Genomic DNA, 19,836 nt, shown 5'->3' on the forward strand with positions numbered 1-19,836 from the left:
GAAGCTATATTTAAGTGATGCACAAAACTCGTTTTAATATAAGTAATAGCTCTGTTTCTTATTTGGACACATGAAAACGCACCGTTTCCACTGCCACTGCTTTTGTAGTTTCTGCCACTTTAAACTGCTGTGTGGGAATATAAATATACAGGGGGACCCAGGGGGAGCAGAATTCCCCTCTCCCTGACCAACACTGGATTGGACCGGACTCTACACTTCCTCTGTCCGCTGTCTGGAGGATTCCATTCAGCTTTAGAAGATAGCCTACAATATCCATTTCCCGTGCATGCATGTGCTCATTTTTGCATCATTTCTAAAATATCATAAAGCTTTATAGTTGCATTCTAAATCTAAAACACAACTGCTGTTGTGTGAAAAATGGAAATGGTTTTGCGCGCCCAGCATGTACTTCTGTACATACGTTATTACAGTCGTTTTATATCAAATCTGACAAAGCAGCTGTTAAACTGTTTGGGTCTGTACTATCCAGTTTTGTTAAATGCGTTTACCGTCGTTTATATATTACAGATTTTATATGGATTATGAATCTGTACATGACTTTTTTATATATCAGCAATGGCCTTTTAAATACAATATATGCGTCATTAAATGTATTAAATAATTTTATCATATTATTAATACGTTTTTAATTAGGCTATTGATAACAATTAATCTGAAACAAAGTTCACATTTTGCTCTAACGTCTTTTTGTTTTTTTTACTAAATCTAATGACACTGTTTTGACACTAATTATTCATTTCCTCACATCAGTTGTCAAACATATCACGTGGACTAATATCTCTCGTACATAAAAACTCGATGACAGGGGATCTCTGTTTAGTCTACTTCATCATTGTCTTAATTATATTCAAACGTGTTTAAATAAAGAATAATATCCTAATAATAAAAACGCGGCTGTTTGGTGTTGTTTCACTAACCAAAAAAAAAAAAAAGGAAAATAAATTATATTACAAAAGTATTTAAAAGTTCATTTTTACCTGGATGTAAACAGACGCTCGCGAGCAGAAATAGCGTTCCCCAGCAGGTAACCATAGCAACAGGAGACTGCTTGAGCACTTTGTTTCAGGATCACCATCGATATTTAAACAAACAAAAAAAAAATTATGAAGAAAAGTCATTATTTATCACTTTATTATATTTACATTTCTCCAAAAATACTGGCGTGTTAAAAAAGTCTTTAGGATAGTTGATATTCGCTTAATTAACTGTGTCAGGGGCGCCAAAAGACAACTTGAACAGCTCGAGACGAACCTCAACACCCCGACACTTTCTTGAAAAATCCCTTTTAAAAGTCCAACCCTTGAACATTTTAAAACACTAGCTCATCCCTACGCCGGTATTTAAACAAACTTAGGCCTACTGTGATTTTTCTAAAATGTATATATATGTTTTATATATATATATATATATATATATATATAAAAAACTATATCCGCGTTCATGTGAACCTCATAAATTTGGCTTCAATCGCGCGCTCTGGTAGCCAGTTTCTGCGTGACATTTAACGCGCGGCGCATAACTTTTTTCCGTGTCTTTTTTCTTCTTTATTTCTAAACATGCCGCTCGCTAAGTGGGCAGGACGGGCTGTGATATCTAATTAGGCGACGGGCTTCGTGGTTGGATGGACAGCTAATGGTAGTTCGGCTTTACTTATGTTTGGGGGCGGCCCTGCGCACGCAGTCACTCCCTCTTCCTCTTCCTCCTCCCTTTGGGGTTAGTTTGCTTGTGTTTAGTTCCCAGAGACAGTCAAATCGGATTCCTTTGGGAAAGGACACAAATCACTCCCGTTTGAACAAGGGGAACAGCGAGGGAGCTGTCTCCACAAGGGTCCACCTCTCCTGGTTGACTTCATAGTGCTCATTCATCTGATCAGAGAATACTCTTTGTGGAGAAAGACAGGGAAGGAAAGGAGGAGAAAATAAAGGGAAAAAAAGTCTCTGGATGATGACATTTTATCTAACCCTCAGCGAAGCCCGTTCTTGATCCTATTGTTTCTTAAAGTGACATTAGACTTTTTTTTGCGCACGTTAGACCAAAGGGAACTCCAGTCTAATCTCGCAGTTTTTGTTTGTTTGTTGCACGGTGTTCCCAAACCTGGATGTTGACATCTCACGTTTCTTTTGGCACGTCGCTCTATTTTCTGTTTCAGAGAGGAAGCGCTAATAGAGACAAACGCGGTGACACCTGCTCACCCATACACTTCTCCTTGTCTTTTTTTTTTTTACGGAGCGATCAAAAGAAACAAGCGCCGACTGAGACGGTGACAGGAGTCTGTTTTCATGTTCGGGATTCAAGACAGCATTCAAAGGAGCGGGAGTAGTATGAAAGAGGAGCCCATCGGTGCCGGGATGAACGCTGTCCGGACATGGATGCAGGGTGCCGGGGTGTTGGATGCGAACACAGCCGCTCAGAGGTAAGCCGGCGGCGGTCTTCAGTGCGACGTGAACAGCTAGACGGAATATTGTGCGCTTATCTTCCTGGGACGACACAAAACGCTCTCTTGTAGGCTATATCATCGTAATCAGTGCGCGATATCTGCTTATTAATAACCAGGTGACAAAGAGATTGATTTATTGCTGCGATAAGTTCGTAGCATCCTCTTCGGCGTGCTGTTAGCACCAACACACAGAATGCTTGAGTTGCAAGTCACATTAAAACGGGTTTTATTAGCCTATTTCTAACATTATTATTCTTAACGTCGAAACAGCCATTAGCGTTTGCTTCTAAGTGAGTTTGCAACCACTAGTAGCTTTAAATTTTAAATACTGAATTTGAAAGACAATCCTTTCCAGTAGCTTGTTATAAGCAGCTGTTCTTAGAGTTCTTAGATTGAGTTATATTTATATTTATATGAATATATATATATATATATATATATATATATATATATATATATATATATATATATATATATATATATATATATATATATATATATATATATATTTGATTATCAACAATTATATCTGTTGTTGTTATGCTATTAAAGAAAATAAAAATAACTGAAACATCTCACTGACTTTTTAAAAGACTAGCCTTTCATTAACAGGCTACTTTTAAATAGCCTATTTGTTTAAACTATTAAACTGTCAAAAGAAAAATTTAAGAGCTTTTGCACTGCAATTTAAAAGCTAAAAAATGCATTTGAACCCTTTTGTAATTAAATAATCACAAAACATTTTTTTTTGTTTTTTATTATACATATATAAATATATTTCATCCTCTCTCTGTCCTGTATGTGTTCGTAGTGGAGTGGGCCTTGCTCGAGCACACTTTGAGAAACAGCCTCCTTCAAATCTTCGCAAATCCAACTTCTTCCACTTCGTTTTAGCGCTATACGACAGACAAGGACAACCCGTGGAAATTGAAAGAACTACTTTTGTTGGATTTGTTGAAAAAGAAAAGGCAAGTGACACGTTCTCTTTTGCATATTGGTTTTACAAATTTGAATGAAAATGCATAATTGTAGGCTAGATTAAATGTTATTGATATTAGCCTAAAGATGAACGCTTATTTGCCTATACTCAGTAAATTATATTCTTGCTTTAAATTACTGTTCTGCATGAATTCCTAAAAACCTCAATTTAATCATTATATTTTTATTTGTAGCCTATATATATCTTTTTTTTTTACTTACGCATCCTTTATAATTTAAGAAAGCCTCATGTTTTATATTTGTTCCCTTCAGTAATTTATCCATTTACTAACAAATCTGTTGGCTAGCTATATTTTTGCAGAAATATTACAGTGATAACTTAGTGTCATAAAGTTAATATTTCCTTTTAAGATGCTATTTAAAAAAATGATTTTATTTTTATTTGTATAATTATTATTTTGAAGGACCATATGCTGCTTTAATAAAAATACACCACACAAATACAATGTTTTGTGAGCACTTGTAACTTAATCATGGTGAGCGAAGTGACTGGTTTCATTAAAAGATGTGGCTATTAATGCCTGCTGTGTATTTAATAATTTTGTACACGTCTATACCACGGGCACATTGTTATTAAATTGTGTAATCACACTGTACAATACATAAGACTTATAATAATTATAATAGTAATAATAATAATAAGTATTTTAACTCGTTCGTTTACTCAGTTTCGGCTGGCTAATGTGCGTTAGCGGGTTTTTTCTTTTTCTTTTTCTTTTTTTTTCGGCCTCCTGGTCCGCAAGGGAATAGCCGTTCTGACTCTCGAGGCTCTTCAGAAATAGACAAATAGGTCTTTCTCGCTAACCATTGAATTTATTTTTGCAGGAAACTACCGGAGAAAAGACAAACAATGGGATCCATTACAGATTGCAGCTTCTTTACAGCAACGGTAAGAAGAAACGCATCAAGACTCATTGAACTTTGCATAAACACATCAGGGATTTACTTCAGCGCGACAATCTGAATAATATAAAAGACAGCGAGACTGATAGAAAGACAAGGAGGGCTGACAGAAATAAATAATTCATCATGTAACTAGATCAGACTGATTCAAATGAATATAATGTCCTGAAATAATAATAACAATACTGTTATAACAATTCATAATTGTTCAAACAAAATCGATTAAGATGCGCTGCAAAGTCGTAGCGTTTTAACTATAAACATTAATGTAACACAAAACGATCCCCATTAGTGCACTTTTCCGGTTACGCGTTTTCCAGAAATGTGCACTTCATTTTTGATGGAAGCTAATGCCTGACCATAATGAAAGTACACTCTTTTCTGTCTACTAATGTGGTAAATGACAACCAGGCGTTTGAAAATTTGTTGCGCCGGTCCTTAACGATCCTCATCCTTAGAAGTTTTGAACATATTTAATTTTGTTTGAAAATCATGTTTTCTGCAATTGTTATTTCTGATTATGTCTATTTCACACTTTTATAAACCATACATTTTCTTGATCTTTTTCTTTGCAAAAGCTATTTTTTATTTAATTTATGTATCTAGGTCTACATAAGTTTGAGTCCCATCCAAAGCCATTTTTCCACATAATATTTTAACACTGTGTGCACTCTATGTTGGGTTGGGTTGTCTAGACATTTGAAGCATCTGTGCTGTATTAAAGCCATGTCATTGTGTATGATAAATATATACCTGCCGGATTCATTTCTGATCCATGTTTGTGCATATGACATGCATTGTATTGTGAGTTAAAGAGGACTTATTTTCTCTCCTCTGCAGGCATCAGAACAGAACAGGACTTTTATGTACGCCTGATTGACTCCATGACCAAACAGGTAGGACGTTATTTCAAAATCCCCACGGTTCGCTGGTGAATCGTCTGGTGAGAGTCTGTGTGTTATATACAGTGAGAGTGAACGTGTGCATGTGTGCCGTGCACCTTGGTGAGTTTGGGTTACACACTCTAGCATGCCTCAGGGGCACGAGGATCGGTTAGTGTCTAAATATGACATACTCTCTCTGGGACATCATTTAAGATGACTGAGCGTATGCATGTATTTATGTGCATACCTGTGACAGTGAGATTGATAGCTAAAGAGGGAAAGAAAGAAAGAGACATTCAGTTGTATTCATTGTCTGTCACAGGGGATTATCCAGCGGTGCCTTTCAATGTTTAAACAGCATAAGTTTTTGAGTGTGTGTGTGTGTATGCGCGTGACTCTCTTGCAGATAGTGCATATTCAAATGTGTTGTGGGAACAGATGTTTGTTATGAACACACACGTATGAAGGCTGTTATAGCTTGTCATAGTAACCATGCAGGTTGTGAGCTTTAACCCTGGAGAAAAACTCATATGAGAAAACAGGGCAGCAAGAGTGAACTCACAATCTCATATGTGGCGCTCTTCCTTTTCCCCCTAAATCAGAAACAGCCTCTCCCTCTCTTTCATTCTCTCTTTCCCACTCGTCTCCTCATTTCCTCTCCCATGCTCTCTGTCTAGAAATGTTGTTATGAAGACATTTTAGGGAAGTGTATTCAAATAGCGATTAGAGCTGCGAGTCAAGATGTGTGGCAATACATTTTAGTTGAAAGTTTAGTTGATAAGTATAAATGAGAGAAAAATATTTAGAATTCATTTGTAATCAAATAAATTTGCAAAGCTGTTTTGATTAATTACTAAAATAATTGTGTTTCTTATGAGCTGTTTTCATAAAAGGCATTTTTTTATGACAAGTAATATGTGTGTGTATATGTGTTACCCCAGCCAGGATGAAGTGTGTATGTATATGAGGTAATTAGCAGGCGCTGTGACAGACAACCTGCTAACTGCTCTGAACACTTACTATATCATGTGATTTAAACATGCCAGCACGCTTACCCTATTGTTTCACCGTTGCTACTGTTTTGCTTTATATGTGTGTATATGTGCTTATTAAGAAGTGGAGAGTGAGAGAAATATTAAAACTAATCTTAGTTATTTTAATTTGATCTTTATTTTGTATGCAACATTTAATCTTTTACAGAATGTGTTCTTAAATGTATTACCGTTTGTATATATTTTAAAACAACTATAAATTAATGTATTCATTATGTAATAGTGCCTAATATTTATTTTATAAGTATTAGAATTATTTAAATATATTTAATTTTTTTGACAATAAATAAATAAAAAAAAAAGAAAGAAAAAGCAAATACTACAGTTTCACTAATATACTTGACCCAAACCATTCATTTCTATTCAGAAATTCCTACTACAAAATCCCTGGATGTTACATTTGGCTCAAACTGTTCCACAGCTCCCCTTTCTGTATTGTGTGATTTGTTTGTGGTTTATAATTTCCTTTGCATGAATGTTTATGTGCAAGGAGCTAGGTGCTGTTACTGATGCTAGTTCTTGCCCTCGCTCTGCTCGGTGGTTTGGCCAGTGTGTGGCGGGACAGATTTATGTGTGTGGGTGAAAGGCAGGAGCGTTGTGCTGAGGGAGTGAGACTGTTCTCTGACACCCCTGAGGTAAATACAGTGGCCAGGGGGACTGGCCTCGGCTCAGCCTTTCACGAAGTGTCTCAATAAAAAGCCGTTTATCTCCCCAGGGTTGTCTCCCACGTGCACATATATTACCAACTGATTTACTGGCTATTTCTGTGGCAAACTGCCCTGCCATACCTGTTAATGATGTGGTGCCACTGAGTGAGCGAGAAAGAGAGATGGTGTGTGTGGAAGAGAGTTTGGTGGCCGAGCCAACATGCTAGCTAGTATCAGGTAGTAAAGCATGGTACTTTGGCTTTTACATAAAAATATGCAAAATCTGTACCTTAGGGGCCAAACAGCTTGTCAGTGTGGCAGTACTGTTAAAAGAACAACTGCACATTTTCATAGTAGTACCAAAAGGGTACCTATTGTCACGCTGAGGTACAAAGTTGTCTTTTTAAGGGTATCAGTGACAAGCCCCTAAAGGTACAACTTTTCTAAACACTGAAAAAAAGGGGTCAGAATTTAACCTTTTGGGGTACAACAGCTTGCAATTGGAGCAGTACCCCTAAGGACATATTTGTACCCTTTTTTTTTTTACCCCTATTAGGTACATATTAGTACCTTAAGGGTATGTATTACTTCTCTAAGGTACTAATATTTACCTAATAGGGGTACAAAAAAAGGTACAATTATGTCCTTTTAAGGGTACCGCTCCAGTGACAAGCTGTTGTACCCCAAAAGGTAAAATTTTGCTGCTCAGGTTTTGAACAATAGAAGGCTTTTTCACTACATTACCCAGAATCCCTTTCTCAAATGTTTAAAAAACTTTTTCTTTTTTTTTTTTTTTAGGGGCAAGGTATATTTAATGTTGCTAAACTATTTTTGGAGTGTGAAATTCAGTCATTGAATTTTTTATGAGGGTGAAAAATTTACTAACACAGATATTTGCCACATGCATGTGAACATACCTTTTTGTGTTAAAACCTTAAGCCTGGCTCCACTTTAGACTTTTCTGCTCTCGTTGTCATTTGACTGCGCTGTTTTTTTTCTCGTCCATGTCAGCGTGAAACACGGTTTAGGTTATGACAGAGTGTTTAAATGCCTTTCGGAAAACCCAGTCCAAAACCACTCTGCGGTGAGCAGTCAGTCTACATATGCTGAGGAGGGCTCGCAATGTGTTTAAGATTTCCCATTAAAGCCCCATAACTCTGTACAGAGAGGCTACAGAGCGCCTCTCCTCTCAGCATGTGCTGGCTTTGGCAGTGTCAGGCGGGAGGGCTGATGAGCAGGTTTATAGAGCTGTTCAACACACACTTCTCTTTAGCACTTAGCAAGGCGGTAAAGTCCAGTCGCCTGACCACATAGTTAGCTTCTGTACATACACACAGCTATTAGAGACAATTAAACAACTTGGGCTAGAGCTGCAGGGATCAAAACGGTTCACATTCAGTGCATAAAACTGACATATTCAGTGGTCGTCTTGTGCTCACACACCCAATAGACCCATATACGCTTTCTCGGTTTGCCTGTGGGAACGGTTGGCGCGGGTGAGGAGAGATAGAGCGGGTGTCAAGCTGACAGGCCGGTTCTGTGATCAACGCATGAGCTTGTGACAGATCTGATGAAGACAATGCAGTAAAAGACTCTCTCTCTTGCTCTTTATCCTTCCATCCAAATGTTTCCCTCAACAGCTGAAGCGCAGAACAAAAGCGAATCACATACTCGGGCTTAATGCGCACACACACTGCGCTGACACGCTAGCGTGATGGTAACAAAGAGGGAAATGTGTTTTCATGTATTTACAGTGCATTGTTTACATGCCTCAGATGCGGCTGTCAGTACAAGGCGGCACTGGCGGCTCTCAAACGAGATTTGAGAAGCAGTTTGTGCAATATAAAATATGCATTAAAAGCAGCATCAGGGCCTAATGAAAGCTTCACACACACCTCGGCGCACCGTGCCATGCATGTTTCATGCGCTTTGTTGCCCTCCTTAAGGAGAGCTTTGTTCAGAAATGTGCTGGGCTGGAACTGATTGGTAACTCTGAGCTGTAGCTTGCCTGTTGCTGCGTTTGTTTTCTAGAGCTAAGCTTCGGGCAGATTCCTAAATAAATTTGCACGGGAGAGAGGGAGGTCTCGGACGTTCTTTCTGCTTGTGTATGTATTTTTCCTGTTAATTACGGAATAGGGTGTGTTTACATGCCAGAAACACTTCCCCAAAGTGTACGACATGCAACAAAGTGACACAAATCTCCTATATTAGATATTTCCTGTAATCACTAGCTGTTTGGAGACTCTGATGATGTCAGATAGGACGTGAATGGGCGCTCTGTGCCAGGCCACATAAAGGCTTAATGCAACTCATTTGCAAATATTTACACACACAAGCTTTGAGGGCCTAAAGATTGCAGTGATTAAGTCTACTCATCTACATTGAAAATGTGAAATATGTAGCAAAGAAAAAAGCATTCAAAGCTACTATACACTGTAATCTTAAAGATGCATTTTCTCTAAATCTGAGCATAACTGAACCAAACCCACCTGACACAAGACTGATCATAGTCTAAGACAAGGTGTTTTAAATTTTTCAATTCCAGTGACCCCTAATCTATAATATTTAATACATTTTGTAATAATAATAAATCACAATAAATATAACTCCACAGCAGATTTACATATAATAGATTTTGTTACAGTATATACAATAGATTTTGTTACAGTATATATGTGCATGTACTGTATTTATATATATATAATGTTTTTGTTAGGTTAAATGCCCTGGTTAAAGAGACCAAAGTTCAGTCTTTACATAAACAACATGCAGCATTTTGCCTTTGGACGACAGATGTGACAGCAGGGGATACAGAAAAATCCACCCAAAGAAGCTTGGTGTTGCACTAGCTCGAATCCAGAGGATGCACGACCATTGTTGTGTTTGCCTCTGAGGAGAAATTGACAAACTGTTTTCAGACTTTTTCCAGGCACTTGTATACGGTTCTCGGCATGGAGTTATTCCGAGTCTGTTTGCAGGGGCTTTGTGTGATAAATAGCTGGTCTTATATATGAAATGAATGTGTGGTGGTGTAGAGGACGTCTTTGTGTGGCCTGAACTGCTCTCTCTGCCTCCCGCTTTCTCTCAGAAAGCCTGCGGGGTCGAGGCTCTAGGCTCAGACAGTGATGCATGCTTGTGCGCTTTTAGAGGACCTTGACCCTCATTTCCACAATACGAAACCTAACAAACAGATGTCCCCTATCATCTATGTCCTCAAGTCACTGCAATGACAGGAAATAAATACATCAAATATGAATAAACTTTCTTCTTTTTTTCTGGGTCTGATGCTTTGCTTATAAAACTTGTTTTCAAACAAGTGTTTCATGTAATTGAAAAAGCATTGTGCACTTGTGAGGGAAACAGTTCCTCATTAGAACCATCAGCTGTTTTTCTGTGTCTTCAGTTGCCATGGGTGCCATGTATATGTGTGTTCATAGAGAAATAGGGAGTGATTCATGGCAATCGGGTTTAAGTGTGTGTGTGTGTGTGTGTGTGTGTGACAGAGAGCAGCCTGTTAATAGGCTGCAGTGTGTGTATGTTTTGAGTAGAGTCACTGATTCATGGCTGTGGGGAACATCTTGTGTGGAATTGGAGGATGGAAACAAAGCTGAGGTTTTTGGATGAAGTGTTGGCTGGGCCAGATGGCTCTCTATGCTCCAGTCTGGCAGCCCAACTGCTTGCCACACACATAAACACACACATGCTAATGCACAAATACATGTGTGAATGCATACACATGCACTGGGTCTCACAGATGCAGGCTTATGGCAGCTCACATGCACACATCTTTCCTAGAGGGCTATTTCACACTAGCTGGAGTACAACACATCTTTAGAGGGACCAGTAGTTAAGCAGTTTATCTGTTTGTCCTCTTTCATCTATTTTTTTTTTTTTTACTTCACAAACATATTTAATCATTTAAATAATAAGGGTGCTTTGCTGAGCAATAATGTTTTGTGTTTCTGTATTCTTAACCAATTTGTAATGGCTGTGGGGGTGGGCACTATGGCAAGGGTGGTCCGCTACCGTTTCGACAGTATCTATCTATCAATTTCTCTTGACAAACTTTTTTAGTTAAAAATGACAGTTACATGAACATTCTTTCATTTAGTTTGAATCACAAATTGTGTGCAGCTCTGTCACAATAAAAATCTAGCATTGGCAATTTGTGTCAAATGTTAAACAAAATAAATAAACTCAGTTGGCAGTTATCAGATACAAGTAATAGATTGGATATTAAAGTAACAGTTCACACATACATGAAAACTCTTGTCATCATTAAAACCTAAATGACTATTTCTTTTGTGGAACACAAATAGAGATCTTAGACTGAATGACCACGCTGCTCTTTCCCATATAGATTCAAAAAGTACCAGTAGTGTTATGTGGAACACACATAAATCTAAGTCTTTATTCATTGAATCACAGATGTGCACATTTAAACTTTGCGTGTTGACTGACACCAAACACCAAACACCATTGGTTCTCACATAACCCTATGTGATGCACCAAGTTTAAGCTCTTAGAGAGGCAGTTAAGGATCGTTTTCCATTGCAGCAGGTAAGTGGGCATTAAATTGCCCACTTTGAGCCTGGATCAGTCAAAGACGGCCCACCCGGCACACAGAGACCCTGTACAAGCATTCCCGCTGTGTATGGGGCAGTTTTGATTGATTGATTAGCTGAAATGAAAAGACATCTATGAAATTCAGAGCCCAATGTGTAGAGTGAGAAACATGGCACCAAATGAACAGAACATTCTGATAACAGAAACTGAAACTGACCTGATCATTCCCATGCTGCATGAGATCTTTCAACAGCAGTCCTATGCCAGATGGAATAAGGGTCACATAACCGCCCATGAGTGCTGCATTGTGTGTATGGCATAACGATTTGATGTCATAATGTTTCTGTTTCAGTGAAACGATGCAAACAGACATTCGATTATTATCATGATAGCATTTAAACACCCTGGGAATTAGTCATGGAAATTTGTGCATGCTCAGAGCGTTTATACCACAAGAAGAAAATGTTGTTTGTCAATTTTCTCTAACCACATTTTCCGCCTTCTCTTGTTCATCAGGCAATTATCTATGAAGGGCAAGACAAAAACCCAGAGATGTGCAGGGTCCTGCTGACGCACGAGATCATGTGCAGGTGAGAAACACACACACACACACACACACACACACACACACACACACACACACACACACACACACACACACACACACACACACACACACACACACACACACACACACACACCCTCCTTTACTATTACACAATCAAGCTCTTGAACCTTCCCTACCAAGCTCTGCCCGCTGACTGTGAGAGCTTTACTTTGGCATCATTTTGGTCTTGGCAAGACTGCAGACCTCTGGATCCAGTGTTAGTGTGACAAGACTGAGCTTTCTGCTCTCTCTCCCTCTCTCTCTCTCTCACTCACACACACACACACACACACACACACACACACACACACACACACACACACACACACACACACACACACACACACACACACACACACACACACACACATACAAACACATACAAACACACAGCTGTGTTAAAAGCCCTGCTGTAAAATTAGACATAAGGGGAGGATAGATTAACATTACTTTAAATTTGCTGAAAGGTCAGATCATTATTTTTTAATTTATCATACATATCGGTCAAAACTTTATAAACAGTTTACTTCTATTTAAGAGGGATGCAGTACGTTTATATCAAGGCTCAAGTTTAGACTTACAATGCACTATTACACAATACACTCCCAGATCATTTTCCACCAGTCCAAATGGGATCCTGATAAACGTATGCCAGCCTGTTTCCTATCAGAGTTAGACGTGTTCTTTTCCCAGACTCTTCCTCAGCCTTAGAAATCAAAGCTCGGCTTTGTCCAAAAAAGATGCCAGGCAGCATTTCTATTTTTGGAGGCTGATGTTTCAGTGATTGGTGGTGCTTATTTTATTTCTTGATGACATAAATACACACACACAAAAGGCAAGCAGAGAAATACACTTCTGTACAGTTCATTTTGTGTGCCAGAATTGTAATTCCTGTATTTGTACGGAATTTGAACTGCATAATTGGAGTTTGAATAACTAATTGCAATTGAAATTTTAAACTAAACTAGTTTTAACTAAAAAACCTAAAACTTGTTTGTAATTCTGATGAAAAGCGTAGCCTTGAAGGTTTACAGGGATTGATGAATGGATTGATGGGTGATGTACTAGATGTCACAGCAATAGTTTGCCAAAACATAAAAACAACATGAACATCTCACGTTGTTTCAAAACTGTATGACTTACTTTCTTCTGCTGAAAATAAATAGAGATATTAGACAGAATTGATTATGCTGCTTCTTCCCCATATAGAGCTAAAAAGTACCATAAAAGCAGATAATTTGACTTAACCAAAAAAAAAGAAAAAAAAAAGAAATGATCCATTATTTATTCATTTGCAGATATGCATATTTAACTTCCTGTTAAATTCACATTATTGAATTGAAAGGGAGCCAATTCTGAATTTTGCATATCCCTGTTTGTAGCGACAGCATAAGCAATGGAGTTTTAAAATATGAAAAATGAATGAAGACGGACCTTAAGTTCAGAGCAACCCTTGTCTCTCTCCTTTCCTGAATCTCTATCCAGGTCATCCACTTTCTGCTCTGCAAGAAAAAGAGAGAGCGAGAGAAAAAGCCATGCACCTTTAATTAAAATCAAAAGATAAATTCCTTGCACTTAAAACTGGGTTGTGGAGATGAGTCCTCATCTATTTTTGGTTGAAGTGGAGAGCATTTGAACAGTTTTCTACTAAAAATATACCACTCATGCTTGGTTAATTAGGACAAGGAAAAACTCATTACTCAATAAGAATCCTCTTGTTATTCCAGAGCTAATGAATGCAGCTTGCTTTGAGTTTTGACAATGAAATATGTGCAGGCGAGCCAAGGCTCTCTCCTCTTTCTCTTTCAATCTTTTGCTCTCCCTGACTACCTTTCTTACATGTACACACACGCAGTCGCACACAGCCTTCTGTTATCGCTCTTTCAAAGTAGTCACTGATTTAACGATGTGTATTGACACAAACACTTAGTACCATATGTGTCTACAAAGGCTCACCACGTCAGCTTTGATCTGCCACTGTAGGATTACACAGATCACATCTGAAGTACATATCACTACTGGTACCCTTAAGGTCCCAACAATGCAAATGTCTGTACTCCGTTTCATACCAAAGAGCTTTCCAAAATCAGGCAAAAATGAAAATAAGTAAACAATCCATTATCGTTGCTATCTTCCTCCTTTTCTCCTTCTTCATCTGTATATGGTGTTTCGATGCAGAGCCTGTGCTGAAAGAAAGGCACAATTACCAGTCTGCAATTAGACTGTTCTCCATTAATCAGGGCTGTTAATTGCTGTACGCCTTGCCATTAGCCATATGGTGCCACATGGGCCTGCAAGCGTGAGACAGAGGCACATTTTCTCGCTCAGAGGCAAGGCTAGAAACAATCACTCTGGGCTCTTTATGATGGAGTTCCACATCCTCATATGCACGGATTGATGAGGTTTTGTTTGGTTTGAGTGGTGCAGATGAACAATGATAAACTTGTCCAGATTATTAATAGCTGGGTGGTCACAGTTGGAGAAATGGTGTTTTGTTTGGTTTTGGGGGCTATTTTAGAGCTGCTGTCTGTAAAGGAGCTGGGCTAAGGGCAGTTCAGCTTTAATGGCATCAGCTCGGGTCACATCCTGGTAATTACGTGCGGCAATTTGGATTTAATTTCTTCAAATGCTGCAGCAGGAGGAAACGCTTGAGATTAAAGATTACGGTTTCCCTGCAGGTCCGCTGGGATGGAGCAGAATGAGCCGGAATGGGCGAAAAATCCCCCTGGATGAAGCCAGAGCATGCATGGAGTCATTAGCATAGGGCTGTTGGGGGGGCTTGGAGGTTCAGATGGAGAAAAAAAACACCACCCGTGTTGCGGTTTCCCTTGGGCTCCGGCTGACTATTGGGTTATTAGAATGTCAAATCCATCTTTGCCCACCCCTCACATCCCAGAAAGCTTTGCTCCTGTGTGACCCACTTCTGAGAGAACATTGCTAAAGACTTGACTGCTCTCAGAGGAGTGATAGAAAATGAGAGCAGAGGACGGTAAAAATACGACAGCAAGAGTAAACTGAGACAGAAGCCCACATTGTGTCCAAACTAACGAGGGTGCTTAGACGTGAATGAGGGGTCAAGCTCAATCCATGTTATCAAGCTCATCAGGAGCCCACTCACACACAGATCGGTTCTGCTCCTATCACATGACACCTCAAGTCCTATACTCTCTCTCAATTGAGCCCCTCTGCCATCTGTGCTGGGAAACCTGAAACCGCCGCCCCACCTGCTGTTTACCGCCAGCCTCCATCCACTGAAGACATCATGTATACACTTCCTTACCATCCCTCCTGTCTTCTTTTACTTGCTCATCCTCTAGTATCCATCTTGCTCTCCTCTGCTGTACCATGCAGAATAACCTATGAAATTAAATATAGAATACAAACATACTAAACTACCATCACACTTTGCTTGATTTTCTTTGATATTTAGGGAATAATAATAGGTTGTGCATCAAAACCATTATAATTTTATTAACTATAAAATTGTTTGGAGCCCAAGTGTGCCCACTTTTTTCTGTTTTCATTCACTATTAAAATAAACATCAATTAGAAAAAGTATATATAAAGTTCATAAATATATCAATTATATATATATATATATATATATATATATATATATATATAATCTGTATTTTAAATACATATAATAACACATACACATATACACAAAAATATTGTATTTAAAAACATAACAACCCCTTCTTTAGAACAGAAAAAGGCACTTTCAAAACTGTGGCAACAAAGATGGAAACATAATTTGTGTATTTAAAAATTGTATTTCCATCTCTTGCAACAGTTTTGGAAGTGTCAAAAATTACTGTACCCATATATACAAGTCGTTGGTTGTTTGGTGATGAATTTTTGGCTCAAAGTCTGCATTTAAAGTCACGCCAGAGGTGTTCAGCTGGGATTAGAACTTGGCTCTAGCAGACCAGTCAAGTTCTTCCACACTGATTGAATCAATCATCTCTTTGTGAACCTTGCCTTATACACAGAGGCATTGTAATGTTAAAAATAGAAAGGGGTCATGTCCAAACTGTTGCTATAAAATTAGAAGCACACAATTCCGTAGACTATTATTATATGCTTAAACATTAAGATCTGTACTCATGGAAATGACCAAAGTCAAACAAACCTGTTTATTAGAACGGGGTGTTCTAATACTTTTGTCAATATAGTGTATATTTAAATAAAACATTTTCTTTTTGGAACACAGTTGCAACACCTTAAAAAACACATACACACAGGCAACTTTCCCCTTCTGCCTGACCTGAAATCCTTCCAGGATGTATTCTAAGAGTCCCCTTTAAGTGCCCTCTTTACTTTCACCTTTCCTCCTGTATTCTTTCCTTTCCTGCTCTCTGGCCTTGTCTTCTCTCTCCATCACTGGTTAACTGCCCTGTTATCAGCCACACTTCTAATGCTTCAGTGATCGTCCCTGAGTCGGAGAGTCTGTTAGCAGTAATTACTAATACACAGGCTGAGAGGCAGCATATTGTGTGCTGTGTGTACAGCTTGAGTGAATGCCTGCCTTGGAGGAGTAAAAGAAAGACTACTTTATAATTGCTAACTCTTCCTTCTCCACTGTGTTTTAGGTCAGTGCTGATATATGTGCAGTAACACATAGGTTAACTGCTCTCTTCCTCTCTTTCTCTCCCTCCATCTCTTTTAGCCGCTGCTGTGACAAGAAAAGTTGTGGCAATCGTAACGAGACGCCCTCTGACCCGGTCATCATTGACAGGTAAGAGCTGGATATAAGATGTTTGTATGTTGTATGTAGACATTACTTTTCTTTGCTAGTCCAGTGGAAGTGCTGAAAGTGGTGTTATTGAAATATAGTGAATTATGAAGTATAGCACAGTTTGTCGGGGTAATTGAATATTTAATTTGACATAGGAAAATTTTTGCTCTGTTTCCCTTCCACACTCCATTTTTCTAAAACAGTTAAGACCCTAAAATGACAAATAAAATAAGTCTTTATATCTTCTTAGACCACCAGAATACTGTTCAAAAGTTTGGGGTCAGTAAGTCTTTTTTTGGGGGGGGAGAAAATAATTTACATATATATATATATATATATATATATATATATATATATAATTTTTTTTTTGTTGCAAGAATGAAAAGGCAAATAAACTAAAAAGACTTGAACCAGCAGTAACATATATTAAAATATTTTTAAACTGCTCCAGACCACCTTTACTAGAATGTATCACGTTTTATTGTAGGCTTATTTATTGTGTAAAATTTAGTCGAACTTGTTGTGGAATTTGTATTAGATAGTCTGTGAAGGGAATAGATTTTTCCCTATAGATTTTTACTGTGGCATGTTGTAGCTATTGGTTCTAAATGTGCAGGCGATTGTTTCTTCATGACAAATGCTATATTGATTAATTAAAAAAAGTAAAATAAATTGGCCTGGTAATTATTAATAAGCTATTATAACAAATGCTACAGTTAAAAGCAACGGTACATAGCCTTCCAAAAGATGTTTTAGATTAAGTTATTCAGAGCCTAATGAACTGTTAAGGAAAACTTCAACCCCCCATGTTCAAACCAAAACTTGGGTACGTACAAACAAATAACAGACTGTATATCTTTTTTTTTTTGATGAAAATGCTTAAATTCATATCAAATTAAATAAGAGCCTATGTTTAACGCAGTGTTAGCATCACTACAGAGATAATACACTTAAGAAATGTAAGTTATTTTCAAAACAAAATTGCAAGTGTTGCTCTATGATAGCTTTGTGTGGCTGCTCTATATCACTATATACGCTCTATTGCTCAATATAATACTATCCAAATCAAAGGCAGCAGTTCAAAGAATTCACCAACAGTGAGAAAAACAACTTGACAACATAAAAAAAGGCTTCCTGGGACCAGAAGCCATTTGTTTGCAAAACAGTAATTGTTTAGTGATCGGGCCGGGATGTTTTGAGGCCTTGTCGGGGTTGTTGAGTATGAAGTGTGCTCTGAAGTGTGCATGTAAGAATAATCAGCATTGAAGATGTGCGAGACTTCTGGAGGCAGCAGCGTGTGCAGTGAAGCACGTCTCCTACCGTTTTTGTTTAAAAGATCATACCACCATGTCACGTAAATATTGAGGACGAGACTGTTTCATTTTCTGACACGATCGTTTTGTGGTGCGAGCAAACTAAGCACGGATTTCTGCAGATTAAAGTGCGGATAAGTGTCAAAGGTGTGCTCTCATCTGTGTGTTAATAAGTCAGTGGCCTGTGCTATCAGATGAACACAGCTGTAGGTTTGCCAGCCGTAGTGAAGTGTGTGTGCGTGTTTGTAACAGAGTAAGAGAGGCTTCTACCTGGCTGCTGTGTCTGTGCGGCTGGCCCATTTCTGCTCCACTGGGCTAGAACGCTTCACAGCTTTCATAGACAGCTGCAGCCCCTCGATGCCACGTGGCATCACCTCCATCCAACGCACACGCTCACACAAACACACTGCCCATCACTTACTCTTCTTGATTGTTTCCCTGCATAAAGTTTGTGAAATGCTTCCTCAGATCCTCCTGTTGTAGCTGTTTGTGTTTCGGGTCTGGCTGAAGTCATGCAGCTGCGCTCGAGGTCACCACACAGCCCTTTAGGCTCAGATGTGAGGGCATTGCTAATTGCCTGCAAGTAAAATAGGAATTAGTAACAGTTTCCTATTAGTCACGTGTCTCTCAAAGCCGGGAAAATAGGTCATTTGAAAAAAGAGTGAGGGGATATGGAAGAGTTTACTGGAATTCTCAATATTTTCTTGGCTGGATTCACATTCTGGGGTTCCCAACAAACAAGGCGCAATATTGAACAGAATCAATTATGGCAAGCGTAGACGAGCGCGCGCGCGCTCCCAAATTCATCAAAAATATGATTTTGAGCGTCTTCCTTTCCTTGAAGTTATTTAGCTGAATAAATAAAAGCTCATTAGTGTGGTCTTGTTTCAAAGAGCTGATTAGGTTTTACAGCAGTAATTAGCAAGGGTAGCGCTAATTCTTCTGGAGGAGTAATGAAAGTGATTTCCTAATTAGGTTCCTCTCAGAAGACGGCACAACAGGCCACTTCAGCAAAACCAGAGGAATGCCAGGGAAATAAAGACAACTAACAATGCCTTATTAGATTGTTAAAAGAACAAATCTTACTCGCAGCAGTGCGAGATGTGCACTCACGGGACTGGGTTTCGAGTTTTTGGACTCATTGGGAAGCTTTTGAAAATCTGATTGGGGTAAATTGAACTCACGTGAATTTAAAACTGGCTAGCTTTTTTTCTCAGATGGTGTGTTTAGTTTACATTGGATGGCTGTATCTAATCTCATTTCAAGTGTAAATGTATGTGTGTTGTGACTTACTCCTTGTCTTCTCCTTTTCTTCTCCTCTTTTACCTTCTGAGCTCTGTTAATGCCCCAGTAAGATTATTTCAAATACTTTAATCTGCTCTCATTGACACGGACACAAAAGGCCAGTGACATCTAATAGCAGGCCTTTTCACTGCCTCCTGCTTCATCTCTTTCACATCCCTTAGAAGCTCTCTCTCTCTCGCTTATTCTCTCTTGATTTCTTTCTCTCTTATCATTGTGTGTGTTAGGAGTAATTGAAGCTCAATAAGCTGTACAGTAATGGGGAAAGGTGTCGTTCTATCTTCCTGGGAACATTGCAGTTGATGCCTTCCTCACCATGGATACTCTTAAACACTGATAATGATTTCGGAGTGCAGAAAGTTCA

The 19,836-nt window shown here is 38.6% G+C and overlaps 1 protein-coding gene across 4 annotated transcripts in view; it reads left to right on the forward strand.

The window, feature by feature from the left end:
- Window positions 1–1,745: 1,745 nt before the first annotated feature.
- ebf1a (EBF transcription factor 1a) overlaps window positions 1,746–19,836 on the forward strand; it is a 119,812-nt gene continuing 101,721 nt past the window's right edge. For 2 of the 4 annotated variants that reach the window (XM_059515783.1, XM_059515784.1), the window contains exons 1-6: window positions 1,746–2,434; window positions 3,270–3,426; window positions 4,283–4,346; window positions 5,201–5,256; window positions 12,026–12,099; window positions 16,789–16,857. In XM_059515783.1, the coding sequence (XP_059371766.1) occupies window positions 2,301–2,434; window positions 3,270–3,426; window positions 4,283–4,346; window positions 5,201–5,256; window positions 12,026–12,099; window positions 16,789–16,857 (554 nt within the window). In that variant the 5' untranslated portion in view covers window positions 1,746–2,300. The remainder of the gene's footprint in view (window positions 2,435–3,269; window positions 3,427–4,282; window positions 4,347–5,200; window positions 5,257–12,025; window positions 12,100–16,788; window positions 16,858–19,836) is intronic. The other 2 variants (XM_059515786.1, XM_059515787.1) reach the window with 2 other exon arrangements.

Source organism: Carassius carassius, chromosome 29, assembly GCF_963082965.1.
Source record: "Carassius carassius chromosome 29, fCarCar2.1, whole genome shotgun sequence".
In the NCBI taxonomy this organism is placed as follows: Eukaryota; Metazoa; Chordata; class Actinopteri; order Cypriniformes; family Cyprinidae; genus Carassius; species Carassius carassius.